Source organism: Salvelinus alpinus, chromosome 8 (assembly GCF_045679555.1).
Source record: "Salvelinus alpinus chromosome 8, SLU_Salpinus.1, whole genome shotgun sequence".
In the NCBI taxonomy this organism is placed as follows: domain Eukaryota; kingdom Metazoa; phylum Chordata; class Actinopteri; order Salmoniformes; family Salmonidae; genus Salvelinus; species Salvelinus alpinus.
Window position 1 is genome coordinate 45,576,307 of NC_092093.1, and position 23,420 is coordinate 45,599,726.

The 23,420-nt window shown below is 37.2% G+C and overlaps 1 protein-coding gene across 1 annotated transcript in view; it reads right to left on the reverse strand.

Moving 5' to 3' along the window:
* Positions 1 to 23,420, reverse strand: part of LOC139582301 (solute carrier family 22 member 14-like) — a 107,736-nt gene that overhangs the window by 48,875 nt on the left and 35,441 nt on the right. Inside the window, exons 2-5 of the mRNA XM_071412297.1 lie at positions 22,224 to 22,327; positions 20,237 to 20,391; positions 15,555 to 15,723; positions 15,103 to 15,223 (exon numbers count right to left, since the gene is read on the reverse strand). Coding sequence (XP_071268398.1) covers positions 15,103 to 15,223; positions 15,555 to 15,723; positions 20,237 to 20,391; positions 22,224 to 22,327 — 549 coding nt within the window. The remainder of the gene's footprint in view (positions 1 to 15,102; positions 15,224 to 15,554; positions 15,724 to 20,236; positions 20,392 to 22,223; positions 22,328 to 23,420) is intronic.

Below are 23,420 nucleotides of genomic sequence, written 5' to 3' on the forward strand. Positions count from 1 at the left end.
AGTATGATAGTGATGATAATAACCTGCTGGATGTTAGTATGATAGTGATGATAATAACCTGCTGGATGTTAGTATGATAGTGATGATAATAACCTGCTGGATGTTAGTATGATAGTGATGATAATAACCTGCTGGATGTTAGTATGATAGTGATGATAATAACCTGCTGGATGTTAGTATGATAGTGATGATAATAACCTGCTGGATGTTAGTATGATAGTGATGATAATAACCTGCTGGATGTTAGTATGATAGTGATGATAATAACCTGCTGGATGTTAGTATGATAGTGATGATAATAACCTGCTGGATGTTAGTATGATAGTGATGATAATAACCTGCTGGATGTTAGTATGATAGTGATGATAATAACCTGCTGGATGTTAGTATGATAGTGATGATAATAACCTGCTGGATGTTAGTATGATAGTGATGATAATAACCTGCTGGATGTTAGTATGATAGTGATGATAATAACCTGCTGGATGTTAGTATGATAGTGATGATAATAACCTGCTGGATGTTAGTATGATAGTGATGATAATAACCTGCTGGATGTTAGTATGATAGTGATGATAATAACCTGCTGGATGTTAGTATGATAGTGATGATAATAACCTGCTGGATGTTAGTATGATAGTGATGATAATAACCTGCTGGATGTTAGTATGATAGTGATGATAATAACCTGCTGGATGTTAGTATGATAGTGATGATAATAACCTGCTGGATGTTAGTATGATAGTGATGATAATAACCTGCTGGATGTTAGTATGATAGTGATGATAATAACCTGCTGGATGTTAGTATGATAGTGATGATAATAACCTGCTGGATGTTAGTATGATAGTGATGATAATAACCTGCTGGATGTTAGTATGATAGTGATGATAATAACCTGCTGGATGTTAGTATGATAGTGATGATAATAACCTGCTGGATGTTAGTATGATAGTGATGATAATAACCTGCTGGATGTTAGTATGATAGTGATGATGATAACCTGCTGGATGTTAGTATGATAGTGATGATAATAACCTGCTGGATGTTAGTATGATAGTGATGATAATAACCTGCTGGATGTTAGTATGATAGTGATGATAATAACCTGCTGGATGTTAGTATGATAGTGATGATAATAACCTGCTGGATGTTAGTATGATAGTGATGATAATAACCTGCTGGATGTTAGTATGATAGTGATGATAATAACCTGCTGGATGTTAGTATGATAGTGATGATAATAACCTGCTGGATGTTAGTATGATAGTGATGATAATAACCTGCTGGATGTTAGTATGATAGTGATGATAATAACCTGCTGGATGTTAGTATGATAGTGATGATAATAACCTGCTGGATGTTAGTATGATAGTGATGATAATAACCTGCTGGATGTTAGTATGATAGTGATGATAATAACCTGCTGGATGTTAGTATGATAGTGATGATAATAACCTGCTGGATGTTAGTATGATAGTGATGATAATAACCTGCTGGATGTTAGTATGATAGTGATGATAATAACCTGCTGGATGTTAGTATGATAGTGATGATAATAACCTGCTGGATGTTAGTATGATAGTGATGATAATAACCTGCTGGATGTTAGTATGATAGTGATGATAATAACCTGCTGGATGTTAGTATGATAGTGATGATAATAACCTGCTGGATGTTAGTATGATAGTGATGATAATAACCTGCTGGATGTTAGTATGATAGTGATGATAATAACCTGCTGGATGTTAGTATGATAGTGATGATAATAACCTGCTGGATGTTAGTATGATAGTGATGATAATAACCTGCTGGATGTTAGTATGATAGTGATGATAATAACCTGCTGGATGTTAGTATGATAGTGATGAATAACCTGCTGGATGTTAGTATGATAGTGATGATAATAACCTGCTGGATGTTAGTATGATAGTGATGATAATAACCTGCTGGATGTTAGTATGATAGTGATGATAATAACCTGCTGGATGTTAGTATGATAGTGATGATAATAACCTGCTGGATGTTAGTATGATAGTGATGATAATAACCTGCTGGATGTTAGTATGATAGTGATGATAATAACCTGCTGGATGTTAGTATGATAGTGATGATAATAACCTGCTGGATGTTAGTATGATAGTGATGATGATAACCTGCTGGATGTTAGTATGATAGTGATGATAATAACCTGCTGGATGTTAGTATGATAGTGATGATAATAACCTGCTGGATGTTAGTATGATAGTGATGATAATAACCTGCTGGATGTTAGTATGATAGTGATGATAATAACCTGCTGGATGTTAGTATGATAGTGATGATAATAACCTGCTGGATGTTAGTATGATAGTGATGATATAACCTGCTGGATGTTAGTATGATAGTGATGATAATAACCTGCTGGATGTTAGTATGATAGTGATGATAATAACCTGCTGGATGTTAGTATGATAGTGATGATAATAACCTGCTGGATGTTAGTATGATAGTGATGATAATAACCTGCTGGATGTTAGTATGATAGTGATGATAATAACCTGCTGGATGTTAGTATGATAGTGATGATAATAACCTGCTGGATGTTAGTATGATAGTGATGATAATAACCTGCTGGATGTTAGTATGATAGTGATGATAATAACCTGCTGGATGTTAGTATGATAGTGATGATAATAACCTGCTGGATGTTAGTATGATAGTGATGATAATAACCTGCTGGATGTTAGTATGATAGTGATGATAATAACCTGCTGGATGTTAGTATGATAGTGATGATAATAACCTGCTGGATGTTAGTATGATAGTGATGATAATAACCTGCTGGATGTTAGTATGATAGTGATGATAATAACCTGCTGGATGTTAGTATGATAGTGATGATAATAACCTGCTGGATGTTAGTATGATAGTGATGATAATAACCTGCTGGATGTTAGTATGATAGTGATGATAATAACCTGCTGGATGTTAGTATGATAGTGATGATAATAACCTGCTGGATGTTAGTATGATAGTGATGATAATAACCTGCTGGATGTTAGTATGATAGTGATGATAATAACCTGCTGGATGTTAGTATGATAGTGATGATAATAACCTGCTGGATGTTAGTATGATAGTGATGATAATAACCTGCTGGATGTTAGTATGATAGTGATGATAATAACCTGCTGGATGTTAGTATGATAGTGATGATAATAACCTGCTGGATGTTAGTATGATAGTGATGATAATAACCTGCTGGATGTTAGTATGATAGTGATGATGATAACCTGCTGGATGTTAGTATGATAGTGATGATAATAACCTGCTGGATGTTAGTATGATAGTGATGATAATAACCTGCTGGATGTTAGTATGATAGTGATGATAATAACCTGCTGGATGTTAGTATGATAGTGATGATAATAACCTGCTGGATGTTAGTATGATAGTGATGATAATAACCTGCTGGATGTTAGTATGATAGTGATGATAATAACCTGCTGGATGTTAGTATGATAGTGATGATGATAACCTGCTGGATGTTAGTATGATAGTGATGATGATAACCTGCTGGATGTTAGTATGATAGTGATGATAATAACCTGCTGGATGTTAGTATGATAGTGATGATAATAACCTGCTGGATGTTAGTATGATAGTGATGATAATAACCTGCTGGATGTTAGTATGATAGTGATGATAATAACCTGCTGGATGTTAGTATGATAGTGATGATAATAACCTGCTGGATGTTAGTATGATAGTGATGATAATAACCTGCTGGATGTTAGTATGATAGTGATGATAATAACCTGCTGGATGTTAGTATGATAGTGATGATAATAACCTGCTGGATGTTAGTATGATAGTGATGATAATAACCTGCTGGATGTTAGTATGATAGTGATGATAATAACCTGCTGGATGTTAGTATGATAGTGATGATAATAACCTGCTGGATGTTAGTATGATAGTGATGATAATAACCTGCTGGATGTTAGTATGATAGTGATGATAATAACCTGCTGGATGTTAGTATGATAGTGATGATAATAACCTGCTGGATGTTAGTATGATAGTGATGATAATAACCTGCTGGATGTTAGTATGATAGTGATGATAATAACCTGCTGGATGTTAGTATGATAGTGATGATGATAACCTGCTGGATGTTAGTATGATAGTGATGATAATAACCTGCTGGATGTTAGTATGATAGTGATGATAATAACCTGCTGGATGTTAGTATGATAGTGATGATGATAACCTGCTGGATGTTAGTATGATAGTGATGATAATAACCTGCTGGATGTTAGTATGATAGTGATGATAATAACCTGCTGGATGTTAGTATGATAGTGATGATAATAACCTGCTGGATGTTAGTATGATAGTGATGATAATAACCTGCTGGATGTTAGTATGATAGTGATGATAATAACCTGCTGGATGTTAGTATGATAGTGATGATAATAACCTGCTGGATGTTAGTATGATAGTGATGATAATAACCTGCTGGATGTTAGTATGATAGTGATGATAATAACCTGCTGGATGTTAGTATGATAGTGATGATAATAACCTGCTGGATGTTAGTATGATAGTGATGATAATAACCTGCTGGATGTTAGTATGATAGTGATGATAATAACCTGCTGGATGTTAGTATGATAGTGATGATAATAACCTGCTGGATGTTAGTATGATAGTGATGATAATAACCTGCTGGATGTTAGTATGATAGTGATGATAATAACCTGCTGGATGTTAGTATGATAGTGATGATAATAACCTGCTGGATGTTAGTATGATAGTGATGATAATAACCTGCTGGATGTTAGTATGATAGTGATGATAATAACCTGCTGGATGTTAGTATGATAGTGATGATAATAACCTGCTGGATGTTAGTATGATAGTGATGATGATAACCTGCTGGATGTTAGTATGATAGTGATGATAATAACCTGCTGGATGTTAGTATGATAGTGATGATAATAACCTGCTGGATGTTAGTATGATAGTGATGATAATAACCTGCTGGATGTTAGTATGATAGTGATGATAATAACCTGCTGGATGTTAGTATGATAGTGATGATAATAACCTGCTGGATGTTAGTATGATAGTGATGATAATAACCTGCTGGATGTTAGTATGATAGTGATGATAATAACCTGCTGGATGTTAGTATGATAGTGATGATAATAACCTGCTGGATGTTAGTATGATAGTGATGATAATAACCTGCTGGATGTTAGTATGATAGTGATGATAATAACCTGCTGGATGTTAGTATGATAGTGATGATAATAACCTGCTGGATGTTAGTATGATAGTGATGATAATAACCTGCTGGATGTTAGTATGATAGTGATGATAATAACCTGCTGGATGTTAGTATGATAGTGATGATAATAACCTGCTGGATGTTAGTATGATAGTGATGATAATAACCTGCTGGATGTTAGTATGATAGTGATGATAATAACCTGCTGGATGTTAGTATGATAGTGATGATGATAACCTGCTGGATGTTAGTATGATAGTGATGATAATAACCTGCTGGATGTTAGTATGATAGTGATGATAATAACCTGCTGGATGTTAGTATGATAGTGATGATAATAACCTGCTGGATGTTAGTATGATAGTGATGATAATAACCTGCTGGATGTTAGTATGATAGTGATGATAATAACCTGCTGGATGTTAGTATGATAGTGATGATAATAACCTGCTGGATGTTAGTATGATAGTGATGATAATAACCTGCTGGATGTTAGTATGATAGTGATGATAATAACCTGCTGGATGTTAGTATGATAGTGATGATAATAACCTGCTGGATGTTAGTATGATAGTGATGATAATAACCTGCTGGATGTTAGTATGATAGTGATGATAATAACCTGCTGGATGTTAGTATGATAGTGATGATAATAACCTGCTGGATGTTAGTATGATAGTGATGATAATAACCTGCTGGATGTTAGTATGATAGTGATGATAATAACCTGCTGGATGTTAGTATGATAGTGATGATAATAACCTGCTGGATGTTAGTATGATAGTGATGATAATAACCTGCTGGATGTTAGTATGATAGTGATGATAATAACCTGCTGGATGTTAGTATGATAGTGATGATAATAACCTGCTGGATGTTAGTATGATAGTGATGATAATAACCTGCTGGATGTTAGTATGATAGTGATGATAATAACCTGCTGGATGTTAGTATGATAGTGATGATAATAACCTGCTGGATGTTAGTATGATAGTGATGATAATAACCTGCTGGATGTTAGTATGATAGTGATGATAATAACCTGCTGGATGTTAGTATGATAGTGATGATAATAACCTGCTGGATGTTAGTATGATAGTGATGATAATAACCTGCTGGATGTTAGTATGATAGTGATGATAATAACCTGCTGGATGTTAGTATGATAGTGATGATAATAACCTGCTGGATGTTAGTATGATAGTGATGATGATAACCTGCTGGATGTTAGTATGATAGTGATGATAATAACCTGCTGGATGTTAGTATGATAGTGATGATAATAACCTGCTGGATGTTAGTATGATAGTGATGATAATAACCTGCTGGATGTTAGTATGATAGTGATGATAATAACCTGCTGGATGTTAGTATGATAGTGATGATAATAACCTGCTGGATGTTAGTATGATAGTGATGATAATAACCTGCTGGATGTTAGTATGATAGTGATGATAATAACCTGCTGGATGTTAGTATGATAGTGATGATAATAACCTGCTGGATGTTAGTATGATAGTGATGATAATAACCTGCTGGATGTTAGTATGATAGTGATGATAATAACCTGCTGGATGTTAGTATGATAGTGATGATGATAACCTGCTGGATGTTAGTATGATAGTGATGATAATAACCTGCTGGATGTTAGTATGATAGTGATGATAATAACCTGCTGGATGTTAGTATGATAGTGATGATGATAACCTGCTGGATGTTAGTATGATAGTGATGATAATAACCTGCTGGATGTTAGTATGATAGTGATGATAATAACCTGCTGGATGTTAGTATGATAGTGATGATAATAACCTGCTGGATGTTAGTATGATAGTGATGATAATAACCTGCTGGATGTTAGTATGATAGTGATGATAATAACCTGCTGGATGTTAGTATGATAGTGATGATAATAACCTGCTGGATGTTAGTATGATAGTGATGATAATAACCTGCTGGATGTTAGTATGATAGTGATGATAATAACCTGCTGGATGTTAGTATGATAGTGATGATAATAACCTGCTGGATGTTAGTATGATAGTGATGATAATAACCTGCTGGATGTTAGTATGATAGTGATGATAATAACCTGCTGGATGTTAGTATGATAGTGATGATAATAACCTGCTGGATGTTAGTATGATAGTGATGATAATAACCTGCTGGATGTTAGTATGATAGTGATGATAATAACCTGCTGGATGTTAGTATGATAGTGATGATAATAACCTGCTGGATGTTAGTATGATAGTGATGATAATAACCTGCTGGATGTTAGTATGATAGTGATGATAATAACCTGCTGGATGTTAGTATGATAGTGATGATGATAACCTGCTGGATGTTAGTATGATAGTGATGATAATAACCTGCTGGATGTTAGTATGATAGTGATGATAATAACCTGCTGGATGTTAGTATGATAGTGATGATAATAACCTGCTGGATGTTAGTATGATAGTGATGATAATAACCTGCTGGATGTTAGTATGATAGTGATGATAATAACCTGCTGGATGTTAGTATGATAGTGATGATAATAACCTGCTGGATGTTAGTATGATAGTGATGATAATAACCTGCTGGATGTTAGTATGATAGTGATGATAATAACCTGCTGGATGTTAGTATGATAGTGATGATAATAACCTGCTGGATGTTAGTATGATAGTGATGATAATAACCTGCTGGATGTTAGTATGATAGTGATGATAATAACCTGCTGGATGTTAGTATGATAGTGATGATAATAACCTGCTGGATGTTAGTATGATAGTGATGATAATAACCTGCTGGATGTTAGTATGATAGTGATGATAATAACCTGCTGGATGTTAGTATGATAGTGATGATAATAACCTGCTGGATGTTAGTATGATAGTGATGATAATAACCTGCTGGATGTTAGTATGATAGTGATGATAATAACCTGCTGGATGTTAGTATGATAGTGATGATAATAACCTGCTGGATGTTAGTATGATAGTGATGATAATAACCTGCTGGATGTTAGTATGATAGTGATGATGATAACCTGCTGGATGTTAGTATGATAGTGATGATAATAACCTGCTGGATGTTAGTATGATAGTGATGATAATAACCTGCTGGATGTTAGTATGATAGTGATGATAATAACCTGCTGGATGTTAGTATGATAGTGATGATAATAACCTGCTGGATGTTAGTATGATAGTGATGATAATAACCTGCTGGATGTTAGTATGATAGTGATGATGATAACCTGCTGGATGTTAGTATGATAGTGATGATAATAACCTGCTGGATGTTAGTATGATAGTGATGATAATAACCTGCTGGATGTTAGTATGATAGTGATGATAATAACCTGCTGGATGTTAGTATGATAGTGATGATAATAACCTGCTGGATGTTAGTATGATAGTGATGATAATAACCTGCTGGATGTTAGTATGATAGTGATGATAATAACCTGCTGGATGTTAGTATGATAGTGATGATAATAACCTGCTGGATGTTAGTATGATAGTGATGATAATAACCTGCTGGATGTTAGTATGATAGTGATGATAATAACCTGCTGGATGTTAGTATGATAGTGATGATAATAACCTGCTGGATGTTAGTATGATAGTGATGATAATAACCTGCTGGATGTTAGTATGATAGTGATGATAATAACCTGCTGGATGTTAGTATGATAGTGATGATAATAACCTGCTGGATGTTAGTATGATAGTGATGATAATAACCTGCTGGATGTTAGTATGATAGTGATGATAATAACCTGCTGGATGTTAGTATGATAGTGATGATAATAACCTGCTGGATGTTAGTATGATAGTGATGATAATAACCTGCTGGATGTTAGTATGATAGTGATGATAATAACCTGCTGGATGTTAGTATGATAGTGATGATAATAACCTGCTGGATGTTAGTATGATAGTGATGATAATAACCTGCTGGATGTTAGTATGATAGTGATGATAATAACCTGCTGGATGTTAGTATGATAGTGATGATAATAACCTGCTGGATGTTAGTATGATAGTGATGATAATAACCTGCTGGATGTTAGTATGATAGTGATGATAATAACCGGCTGGATGTTAGTATGATAGTGATGATAATAACCTGCTGGATGTTAGTATGACAGTGATGATAATAACCTGCTGGATGTTAGTATGATAGTGAGGATAACCTGCTGGATGTTAGTATGATAGTGATGATAATAACCTGCTGGATGTTAGTATGATAGTGATGATAATAACCTGCTGGATGTTAGTATGATAGTGATGATAATAACCTGCTGGATGTTAGTATGATAGTGATGATAATAACCTGCTGGATGTTAGTATGATAGTGATGATAATAACCTGCTGGATGTTAGTATGATAGTGATGATGATAACCTGCTGGATGTTAGTATGATAGTGATGATAATAACCTGCTGGATGTTAGTATGATAGTGATGATAATAACCTGCTGGATGTTAGTATGATAGTGATGATAATAACCTGCTGGATGTTAGTATGATAGTGATGATAATAACCTGCTGGATGTTAGTATGATAGTGATGATAATAACCTGCTGGATGTTAGTATGATAGTGATGATAATAACCTGCTGGATGTTAGTATGATAGTGATGATAATAACCTGCTGGATGTTAGTATGATAGTGATGATAATAACCTGCTGGATGTTAGTATGATAGTGATGATAATAACCTGCTGGATGTTAGGATGATAGTGATGATAATAACCTGCTGGATGTTAGTATGATAGTGATGATAATAACCTGCTGGATGTTAGTATGATAGTGATGATAATAACCTGCTGGATGTTAGTATGATAGTGATGATAATAACCTGCTGGATGTTAGTATGATAGTGATGATAATAACCTGCTGGATGTTAGTATGATAGTGATGATAATAACCTGCTGGATGTTAGTATGATAGTGATGATAATAACCTGCTGGATGTTAGTATGATAGTGATGATAATAACCTGCTGGATGTTAGTATGATAGTGATGATGATAACCTGCTGGATGTTAGTATGATAGTGATGATAATAACCTGCTGGATGTTAGTATGATAGTGATGATAATAACCTGCTGGATGTTAGTATGATAGTGATGATGATAACCTGCTGGATGTTAGTATGATAGTGATGATAATAACCTGCTGGATGTTAGTATGATAGTGATGATAATAACCTGCTGGATGTTAGTATGATAGTGATGATAACCTGCTGGATGTTAGTATGATAGTGATGATAATAACCTGCTGGATGTTAGTATGATAGTGATGATAACCTGCTGGATGTTAGTATGATAGTGATGATAACCTGCTGGATGTTAGTATGATAGTGATGATAATAACCTGCTGGATGTTAGTATGATAGTGATGATAATAACCTGCTGGATGTTAGTATGATAGTGATGATAATAACCTGCTGGATGTTAGTATGATAGTGATGATAATAACCTGCTGGATGTTAGTATGATAGTGATGATAATAACCTGCTGGATGTTAGTATGATAGTGATGATAATAACCTGCTGGATGTTAGTATGATAGTGATGATAATAACCTGCTGGATGTTAGTATGATAGTGATGATAATAACCTGCTGGATGTTAGTATGATAGTGATGATAATAACCTGCTGGATGTTAGTATGATAGTGATGATAATAACCTGCTGGATGTTAGTATGATAGTGATGATAATAACCTGCTGGATGTTAGTATGATAGTGATGATAATAACCTGCTGGATGTTAGTATGATAGTGATGATAATAACCTGCTGGATGTTAGTATGATAGTGATGATAATAACCTGCTGGATGTTAGTATGATAGTGATGATAATAACCTGCTGGATGTTAGTATGATAGTGATGATAATAACCTGCTGGATGTTAGTATGATAGTGATGATAATAACCTGCTGGATGTTAGTATGATAGTGATGATAATAACCTGCTGGATGTTAGTATGATAGTGATGATAAACCTGCTGGATGTTAGTATGATAGTGATGATAATAACCTGCTGGATGTTAGTATGATAGTGATGATAATAACCTGCTGGATGTTAGTATGATAGTGATGATAATAACCTGCTGGATGTTAGTATGATAGTGATGATAATAACCTGCTGGATGTTAGTATGATAGTGATGATAATAACCTGCTGGATGTTAGTATGATAGTGATGATAATAACCTGCTGGATGTTAGTATGATAGTGATGATAATAACCTGCTGGATGTTAGTATGATAGTGATGATAATAACCTGCTGGATGTTAGTATGATAGTGATGATAATAACCTGCTGGATGTTAGTATGATAGTGATGATAATAACCTGCTGGATGTTAGTATGATAGTGATGATAATAACCTGCTGGATGTTAGTATGATAGTGATGATAATAACCTGCTGGATGTTAGTATGATAGTGATGATAATAACCTGCTGGATGTTAGTATGATAGTGATGATAATAACCGGCTGGATGTTAGTATGATAGTGATGATAATAACCTGCTGGATGTTAGTATGATAGTGATGATAATAACCTGCTGGATGTTAGTATGATAGTGATGATAACCTGCTGGATGTTAGTATGATAGTGATGATAATAACCTGCTGGATGTTAGTATGATAGTGATGATAATAACCTGCTGGATGTTAGTATGATAGTGATGATAATAACCTGCTGGATGTTAGTATGATAGTGATGATAATAACCTGCTGGATTTTAGTATGATAGTGATGATAATAACCTGCTGGATGTTAGTATGATAGTGATGATAATAACCTGCTGGATGTTAGTATGATAGTGATGATGATAACCTGCTGGATGTTAGTATGATAGTGATGATGATAACCTGCTGGATGTTAGTATGATAGTGATGATAATAACCTGCTGGATGTTAGTATGATAGTGATGATAATAACCTGCTGGATGTTAGTATGATAGTGATGATAATAACCTGCTGGATGTTAGTATGATAGTGATGATAATAACCTGCTGGATGTTAGTATGATAGTGATGATAACCTGCTGGATGTTAGTATGATAGTGATGATAATAACCTGCTGGATGTTAGTATGATAGTGATGATAATAACCTGCTGGATGTTAGTATGATAGTGATGATGATAACCTGCTGGATGTTAGTATGATAGTGATGATAATAACCTGCTGGATGTTAGTATGATAGTGATGATAATAACCTGCTGGATGTTAGTATGATAGTGATGATGATAACCTGCTGGATGTTAGTATGATAGTGATGATAACCTGCTGGATGTTAGTATGATAGTGATGATAATAACCTGCTGGATGTTAGTATGATAGTGATGATAACCTGCTGGATGTTAGTATGATAGTGATGATAATAACCTGCTGGATGTTAGTATGATAGTGATGATAATAACCTGCTGGATGTTAGTATGATAGTGATGATAATAACCTGCTGGATGTTAGTATGATAGTGATGATAATAACCGGCTGGATGTTAGTATGATAGTGATGATAATAACCTGCTGGATGTTAGTATGATAGTGATGATAATAACCTGCTGGATGTTAGTATGATAGTGATGATAATAACCTGCTGGATGTTAGTATGATAGTGATGATAATAACCTGCTGGATGTTAGTATGATAGTGATGATAATAACCTGCTGGATGTTAGTATGATAGTGATGATAATAACCTGCTGGATGTTAGTATGATAGTGATGATAATAACCTGCTGGATGTTAGTATGATAGTGATGATAATAACCTGCTGGATGTTAGTATGATAGTGATGATAATAACCTGCTGGATGTTAGTATGATAGTGATGATAATAACCTGCTGGATGTTAGTATGATAGTGATGATAATAACCTGCTGGATGTTAGTATGATAGTGATGATAATAACCTGCTGGATGTTAGTATGATAGTGATGATAATAACCTGCTGGATGTTAGTATGATAGTGATGATAATAACCTGCTGGATGTTAGTATGATAGTGATGATAATAACCTGCTGGATGTTAGTATGATAGTGATGATAATAACCTGCTGGATGTTAGTATGATAGTGATGATAATAACCTGCTGGATGTTAGTATGATAGTGATGATAATAACCTGCTGGATGTTAGTATGATAGTGATGATAATAACCTGCTGGATGTTAGTATGATAGTGATGATAATAACCTGCTGGATGTTAGTATGATAGTGATGATAATAACCTGCTGGATGTTAGTATGATAGTGATGATAATAACCTGCTGGATGTTAGTATGATAGTGATGATAATAACCTGCTGGATGTTAGTATGATAGTGATGATAATAACCTGCTGGATGTTAGTATGATAGTGATGATAATAACCTGCTGGATGTTAGTATGATAGTGATGATAATAACCTGCTGGATGTTAGTATGATAGTGATGATAATAACCTGCTGGATGTTAGTATGATAGTGATGATAATAACCTGCTGGATGTTAGTATGATAGTGATGATAATAACCTGCTGGATGTTAGTATGATAGTGATGATAATAACCTGCTGGATGTTAGTATGATAGTGATGATAATAACCTGCTGGATGTTAGTATGATAGTGATGATAATAACCTGCTGGATGTTAGTATGATAGTGATGATAACCTGCTGGATGTTAGTATGATAGTGATGATAATAACCTGCTGGATGTTAGTATGATAGTGATGATAATAACCTGCTGGATGTTAGTATGATAGTGATGATAATAACCTGCTGGATGTTAGTATGATAGTGATGATAATAACCTGCTGGATGTTAGTATGATAGTGATGATAATAACCTGCTGGATGTTAGGATAATAGTGATGATAATAACCTGCTGGATGTTAGTATGATAGTGATGATATCCTGCTGGATGTTAGTATGATAGTGATGATAATAACCTGCTGGATGTTAGTATGATAGTGATGATAATAACCTGCTGGATGTTAGTATGATAGTGATGATAACCTGCTGGATGTTAGTATGATAGTGATGATAACCTGCTGGATGTTAGTATGATAGTGATGATAATAACCTGCTGGATGTTAGTATGATAGTGATGATAATAACCTGCTGGATGTTAGTATGATAGTGATGATGATAACCTGCTGGATGTTAGTATGATAGTGATGATAATAACCTGCTGGATGTTAGTATGATAGTGATGATAATAACCTGCTGGATGTTAGTATGATAGTGATGATAATAACCTGCTGGATGTTAGTATGATAGTGATGATAATAACCTGCTGGATGTTAGTATGATAGTGATGATAATAACCTGCTGGATGTTAGTATGATAGTGATGATAATAACCTGCTGGATGTTAGTATGATAGTGATGATAATAACCTGCTGGATGTTAGTATGATAGTGATGATAATAACCTGCTGGATGTTAGTATGATAGTGATGATAATAACCTGCTGGATGTTAGTATGATAGTGATGATAACCTGCTGGATGTTAGTATGATAGTGATGATAATAACCTGCTGGATGTTAGTATGATAGTGATGATAATAACCTGCTGGATGTTAGTATGATAGTGATGATAACCTGCTGGATGTTAGTATGATAGTGATGATGATAACCTGCTGGATGTTAGTATGATAGTGATGATAATAACCTGCTGGATGTTAGTATGATAGTGATGATAATAACCTGCTGGATGTTAGTATGATAGTGATGATAATAACCTGCTGGATGTTAGTATGATAGTGATGATAATAACCTGCTGGATGTTAGTATGATAGTGATGATAATAACCTGCTGGATGTTAGGATAATAGTGATGACGATGTAACTAACCTTGTCCAGCAGGCCTTCAGGGATCTCCCTTCCGTTGACTCTCGCCGCTCTGCGGACCTCCTGACGAGCCTCCTCCTGTCGGCCCTGGGTCATCAGCCACCGAGCTGACTCTGGGAGGATCCTAACAGATGATCAGGGATGGGGAGTCAAGGATGGTTCCAGCAAGTACAGGGATGGGTCTATAAAAGAGATGGGTGGAGTAGGCTTCTCTAAAACCACACCTCTGCACCAGCTGACAGACTGACGGGTCAGAGGTTAGAGGTAAAAGGGTTGGAGGTTAGAGATGTACCAGTAGAATAAATCCAGCAGCAGGACAGGGCTGCAGAGGACCAGCTGACAGAGTGACAGGTTAGAGGTCAGGGGTCAGTATGTTCGAATAGAATACCCAGAGGAACAAGACAGGGCTGGAGAGGACCAGCTGACAGACTGACAGGCCAGTGGTAAGAACGTACCAGTAGAATACCCCGAGGAACAGGACAGGGCTGAAGAGGACCAGCTGTAGGATCCTCCAGTCTCTGACCCCGTAGGCAATCCCAGACATCAGCATCAGACCAATGGCATAGAAACAGTGGGAGAAGATGGTGAACAGAGCCCTTTTGTTGTTACCAGTCCACTCAGCACCTGGTTAGAGGTCAGGGGTTAGAGGTCAGTGGTGAACAGCGCCATCCTGTTGTTACCAGTCTACTCAGCACCTGGTTAGTTACCTGGAGGATGGAAACACCTACAGTACATGCCAGAGGTCGGTGTCTGACGGCCATGTCAAACATCTAGTATGGTAGTGTGCAACATGAGTCCTAGAGGGCTGCTGGGGGTGTAGGTTTTGTTACAGCCCAGCATTAACACAGCTTATTTCTGGGAAGTAAACAACTGTACTTCGCATTTGAAACAAGACATTTGAGAGCTTTAGTTTTCACTACGTGAAAAGGTAGTTACGTAGAGTTGAAGTCGGAGGTTTACATACACTCAGGTTGGAGTCATTAACCTTTTCTCAATAGGGGGGCGCTGTTCTCACTTTGTAAAAAATCAACTGCCTCGTACTCAATTCTTGCTCGTACAATATGCATATTATTGGATAGAAAACACTCTCTAGTTTCTAAAACCGTTTGAATTATATCTGTGAGTAAAACAGAACTCATTTTGCAGAAAACTTCCTGTCAGGAAGTGAGAAATCTGAAATCGAGGGCTCTGTTCCAGGGTCAGTTTATTAATTTGCATGGAATCTATGGGTCTACATGCACTGCATACGCCTTCCCCTAGATGTCAGTAGGCAGTGATAATTGGAATGGGGTGTCTAGCTAGATCTGAGGCCGAACAAGAGCTCTTGGAACCGTGGGTGTAGTCTTTTCACCGTTCGTCTTGGCGCGAGACAGACCTCAGGATTGCGTTCTGAAAAGCTGTTGTTATAGGCGTTAGATATATCCGGCTCTGATTTTATTCGATATATGTGTTAAAAACATCATCAACTAGTTATATTAAACCGACTTATATCAGTTTATATAAGTTTATTCCGATTTTCGGTATTTTCTTTGTGATGCGTTCTGGGGATTTGGACACTTCTGTGCCGCATGGCTAGCGTTGGCTAGCGTTCTACAGATGAAGACGACATTCTGCAACCGAACAACGATTATTCTGGACAAAGGACAACTTGTACAAGATTCTGATGGAAGCTCATCAAATAGTAGGAACGATTTATGATGTTTTTTCGTATTTCTGTCGAAAATGTTTAGACGTAATTTGAGCGCTGATTTTGGGCGCTGTATCGCTATAACGTAAGCTGTAAGTCGTACTAAAGTTAATTTTAAAAAAGCTAAGAACTAGTGTATCTTTAACTTGTTATGGCTGCAGGGGGCGTATTGAAAAACTGGAAAATATGTGCAAATTTTCAAACGGCCTCTTAATCAATTTTTGCTCTTACAATATGCATATTGTTATTACTATTGGATAGAAAACAGTCTCTAGTTTCTAAAACCGTTTTAATTATTTCTCTAAGTGGAACAGAACTATTTTTACAGTCCATTTCCTATCCGGAAGTCAGATTTCCAAAATCGATGTCGCTCTTCGAGCCCTTGTCTATAAAAGGGTATGTCACTTAGGACTGTAGAAACACGTCATACGCCTTCCTCTGTGTGTCATGCGGAAGTGAGAGTTGAAATCAGTTGATTATCTCGTCCTGTATTTGAACACAGCCTCTTTGATTGAGTGTTGCGCAGTTTATTTTTCTTTCTGGGCGCGAAGTAGCACCTGGACTCGGCTCCTGGAAAACACTCTGTAAAGGTGAATATGATCTCTGGCTTAGATTTTATTTGATACATGTCACAATATCATCCTAAAGTATGTTATTTCAATATACTTTAATTATATTATTGAAATGTTTTCTGGACTTTAGACGTGATGCGACGCAAGAATTTTTTCAAGATGGAGAGGTTAGCGTCGCACTGCCAGTGTGCTTGCTAATTCAAGAGGGAAATTGTTCGTTCTGGATCGAAATAAAGACGTTTCTGAACAAAGGACCCCTTGGAGAACATTCTGATGGAAGATCCACAAAGATAAGGACCCAATTTGGGATGCTTTTTCATATATCTGTCGAACTGTGCTAACGCTACCGTTTGACTAGAATCAATGTTGCTGTGTGCTAGCTATTGTAGTAAGCTAATATAACGATATATTGTGTTTTCGCTGTAAAACACTTCAACAATCGGAAATATTGTCTGTATTCACAAGATATTTGTCTTTCATTAGCTATCCACCATATATTTGTCTGAAATGATTTATGATGAGTAATTAGGTAGTTGACGTTGGTGTCTATTTTCTCTGGCTACTCCCGTGCGATTTCTGACTGTAGCTATGATGGTAGCAGTAATGTAAAACTGATTTATAGCTAAAATATGCAATTTTTTTGAACAAAACATAGATTTATTGTGTAACATGTTATAGGACTGTCATCTGAGGTAGTTTTTTCTAGGTTATTTAGGTTGGTTCTAGGTTAGTTAGGTTGGCTTGTGCATGCTACTTGCATCCTACTTGTGCTGTGAAAAATGTCTGTCCTCTTTTTTATTTGGTGGTGAGCTAACATAAATATATGTGGTGTTTTCTCTGTAAAACATTTAAAAAATCGGACATGTTGGCTGGATTGACAAGATGTTTATCTTTCAAATGCTGTATTGGACTTGTTAATGTGTGAAAGTTAAATATTTAAAAAAAAATAGATTTTGAATTTCGCGCCCTGCATTTGAGCTGGATGTTGTCATAGGTGTACCGGTGTCGGGCTGCAGCCATAACAGGTTTTAATTTGCTGTCCAACATGTATTTTGTTTTTAGTAAAGCTTATGATTAGTTATTTGAATAGAATAGGTGCCTCTCCAAGATTTCTCTGGACAATATTTCTGCATTTTCACTAGGTATTCACATTGTTCAACCACGATTTGTGCCGCTAAATATGCACATTTTCGAACAAACCATATATGTATTGTGTAATATGATGTTATAGGACTGTCATCTGATGAAGTTTGAGAAGGTTAGTGAAAAAATGTATATCTTTTGCTGGTTTATTCGCTATCGCTAACGTGCCTTGAATGAATGCGGCTGTGTGGTAGGCTATTGTAGTAAGCTAATATAATGCTATATTGTGTTTTCGCTGTAAAACACTTAAAAAATCTGAAATATTGGCTGGATTCACAAGATGTTTGTCTTTCATTTGCTGTACATCGTGTATTTTTCATAAATGTTTTATGATGAGTATTTAGGTATTTCACGTTGGTTTCTGTAGTTATTCTAGCTGCTTTGGTGAGACTACTGCAATGTAAAACTATGATTTATACCTGAAATATGCACATTTTTCGAACAAAACATATGCTATACAATAAATATGTTATTAGACTGTCATCTGATGAAGTTGTTTCTTGGTTAGTGAGTATTTATATCTTTATTTGGTCGAATTTGTGATAGCTACCTATGCAGTAAAAAAATGGTGAAAATATGCGGTTGGGTCTTTTGCTATTGTGGTTAGCTAATAGAAATACATATTGTGTTTTCCCTGTAAAACATTTTAAAAATCGGAAATGATGGCTGGATTCACAAGATGTGTATCTTTCATCTGGTGTCTTGGACTTGTGATTTCATGATATTTAGATACTACTATTTACTTGTGGCGCTATGCTAGGCTATGCTAGTCAGCTTTTTTACTGATGGGGGTGCTCCCGGATCCGGGATTGTGACCAAGTAGAAGTTTAAAACTAGTTTTTCAACCACTACACAAATTTCTTGTTAACAAACTACAGTTTTGGCAAGTCGGTTAGGACATCTACTTTGTGCATGACACAAATCCTTTTTCCAATAATTGTTTGCAGACAGATAATTTAATTTACACTTCACTGTATCACAATTCCAGTGGGTCAGAAGTTTACATACACTAAATTGACTGTGCCTTTAAACAGCTTGGAAAATTCCAGAAAATGATGTCATGGCTTTAGAAGCTTTTGATAAGCTAATTGACATCATTTGAGTCAATTGGAGGTGTACCTGTGGATGTATTTCAAGGCCTACCTTCAAACTCAGTGCCTCTTTGCTTGACATCATGGGAAAATCAAAAGAAATCAGCCAAGACCTCAGAAAAGAAATTGTAGACCTCCACAAGTCTGGTTCATCCTAAGGTATTGGAGTGGCCATCACAAAGCCCTGACCTCAATCCTACAGAACATTTGTGGGCAGATCTGAAAAGGCGTGTGTGAGCAAGGAGGTCTACAAACCTGACTCAGTTACACCAGCTCTGTCAGGAGGAATGGGCCAAAATTCACCCAACTTATTGTGGGAAGCTTGTGGAATGCTATTAGCAACGTTTGACCCAAGTTAAACAATTTAAAGGCAATGCTACCAAATAATAATTGAGTGCATGTAAACTTCTGACCCACTGGGAATGTGATGAAAGAAACAAAAGCTGAAATAAATCATTCTCTCTCCTATTATTCTGACATTTCACATTCTTAAAATAAAGTGGTGATCCTAACTGACCTGAGACAGAGAATTTTTACTAGGATTAAATGTCAGGAATTGTGAAAAACTGAGTTTAAATGTATTTGGCTAAAGGTGTATGTAAACTTCTGACTTCAACTGTAGTAGAACATTGCAGTGTACCCACCTAAGACAAACGTGTTAATAGCGACGCCTGAGATGGTAGTGCCGACCATGAATCTGAAGGCTATGTAAACATAGATGTTGGGAGAGAAGGCTGCTCCCACGCTGAACAACAGCTGGACGAGCAGACAGAGGAGGATCACAAAACGCCTACCATACCTGAGGAGACAGGAGAGGAAAAAAGATAGAAGTGAGGAGGGGGGAGGAAGGAAGGAAGGAAGGAAGGAGGAGAAAGGAGAGGAGGAGAAAGGAGAAGAGAGGAGAAAGGAGAGAGGAGAGGAGGGGAGACAGGAGAGGAAGAAATATAGAAGTGAGGGGGGGGGGGAGAGGAGAGGAGAAATGAGAAGAGAGGAGAAAGGAGAGGAGACAGCCTCATTCACTACCTGTGGAGAAGAGGAGAAAGGAAAGGAGGTGAGAGGAGAGGAGACAGGAAAGGAGGGGAGACAGCCTCATTAACTTCCTGTGGAGGAGAGGAGACAGGAGAGGAGAGACAGGAGAGGAGAGACAGGAGAGGGGAGAGGAGACAGGAGAGGAGGGGAGACAGGAGAGGAGAGACAGGAGAGGAGAGGAGACAGGAGAGGAGACAGGAGAGGAGACAGGAGAGGAGACAGGAGAGGAGAGACAGGAGAGGAGGGGAGACAGGAGAGGAGGGGAGACAGGAGAGGAGACAGGAGAGGAGGGGAGACAGGAGAGGAGACAGGAAAGGAGGGGAGACAGCCTCATTAACTACCTGTGGAGGAGAGGAGAGGAGGGGAGACAGGAAAGGAGAGGAGACAGCATGGTGGGCACTGGGTCCTATTAAACCTCTAACCTCCATTAAGACCCAGTGGGCACGTATAACTGAAATATCTTCTAATAACCTCCAATAAGACCCAGTGGGCTCGGATAACTGAAATATCTTCTAATAACCTCCAATAAGACCCAGTGGGCTCGGATAACTGAAATATCTTCTAATAACCTCCAATAAGACCCAGTGGGCTCGGATAACTGAAATATCTTCTAATAATCTCCAATAAGACCCAGTGGGCTCGGATAACTGAAATATCTGCGATAACTTCTAATAACCTCGAACTAGAAGAAGACCTTCTACAAGTACAACTTATGTTTTGAATTTCCACAGTGAGACGTGCAATCCAGGAATATGATACAGTTGCCCTGATTAGATCAACAATGTGGGAGACGCACTGAGGGCATTGGTCTAAAGGTGCCTTAGTTACAGCAACATTACAACAGACTAGTGGAGTGATGTCTTTGGCCAAACATATTGGCACTTGATTAGGAACATTCATTAACAGACAACTGAATAGAACCCATGTGTCATGTTAAGAGCCATGAAAACAGACATAAGTCAGAGAAACGCCTCCAGGGGTGAGCAGATGTTTCAGAACTCTGACAGGATGAGTCAGTGTTTCTCCAGGGGTGAGCAGATGTTTCAGAACTCTGACAGGATGAGTCAGTGTTTCTCCAGGGGTGAGCAGATGTTTCAGAACTCTGACAGGATGAGTCAGTGTTTCTCCAGGTGGGAGCAGATGTTTCAGAACTCTGACAGGATGAGTCAGTGTTTCTCCAGGGGTGAGCAGATGTTTCAGAACTCTGACAGGATGAGTCAGTGTTTCTCCAGGGGTGAGCAGATGTTTCAGAACTCTGACAGGATGAGTCAGTGTTTCTCCAGGGGTGAGCAGATGTTTCAGAACTCTGACAGGATGAGTCAGTGTTTCTCCAGGGGTGAGCAGATGTTTCAGAACTCTGACAGGATGAGTCAGTGTTTCTCCAGGGGTGAGCAGATGTTTCAGAGCTCTGATAGGATCATTTTAAATTAATAGTCATTGGCTCAATGACTGGCAGTCTATGGGAACAGCTAGCTTGTCATTGCGTTAACGCTAGTAGCAATGCACCCCCCCCCCCCCCCCCCCCCCCCCCACCACACACCCTGCTACCTTTGCCACCACCGCTGAAAAGAATCCTAAGGGAAACACTGGATGGGTCCATACCTGTCTGCCATTGGCCCAAACACCAGAGCACCGATCAGGAGCCCTGCCATGTAGATGGACTGGGACGCCTCGTTCAGACCACTGTTGGCACACACCAAGTTGAACTGAAGAGGATGGGAGGAAGGAGGAAGAGGAAGGAGGAAGAGGAGAAGAAAGTATAGGAGTCAGGGAGAACCATAACAGAGATTGCATAATAAGGACACGGCGTTCTGCAAAAACAGCAGAAAATAGGTTGTACTTGGCAAAATACATTGGAGACATATTTATTATTTGATAAATATCTGTTCTGTTCTTAGAGACATATCTGTTCTGTTCTTAGAGACATATCTGTTCTGTTCTTAGAGACATATCTGTTCTGTTCTTAGAGACATATCCGTTCTGTTCTGTTCTTAGAGACATATCTGTTCTGTTCTTAGAGACATATCTGTTCTGTTCTTAGAGACATATCTGTTCTGTTCTTGGAGACATATCTGTTCTGTTTTTAGAGACATATCTGTTCTGTTCTGTTCTTCGAGACATATCTGTTCTGTTCTGTTCTTGGAGACATATCTGTTCTGTTCTTGGAGACATATCTGTTCTGTTTTTAGAGACATATCTGTTCTTTTCTTGGAGACATATCTGTTCTGTTCTTAGAGACGTCTGTTGGATTACTGTCATTCCCATTCACCCAGTTCAATGTAACAGTGATAGGTTTAGGTTACTGTCATTCCTATTCACCCAGTATAATGTAACAGCAATAGGTTTAGGTTACTGTCATTCATATTCACCCAGTTCAATGTAACAGTGATAGGTTTAGGTTACTATCATTCATATTCCATTCACCCAGTTCAATGTAACAGTGATAGGTTTAGGTTACTGTCATTCATATTCACCCAGTTCAATGTAACAGTGATAGGTTTAGGTTACTGTCATTCATATTCACCCAGTACAATGTAACAGTGATAGGTTTAGGTTACTGTCATTCATATTCACCCAGTTCAATGTAACAGTGACAGGTTTAGGTTACTGTCATTCATATTCACCCAGTTCAATGTAACAGTGACAGGTTTAGGTTACTGTCATTCATATTCACCCAGTTCAATATAACAGTGATAGGTTTAGGTTACTGTCATTCATATTCACCCAGTTCAATGTAACAGTGATAGGTTTAGGTTACTGTCATTCATATTCATTTCACCCAGTTCAATGTAACAGTGA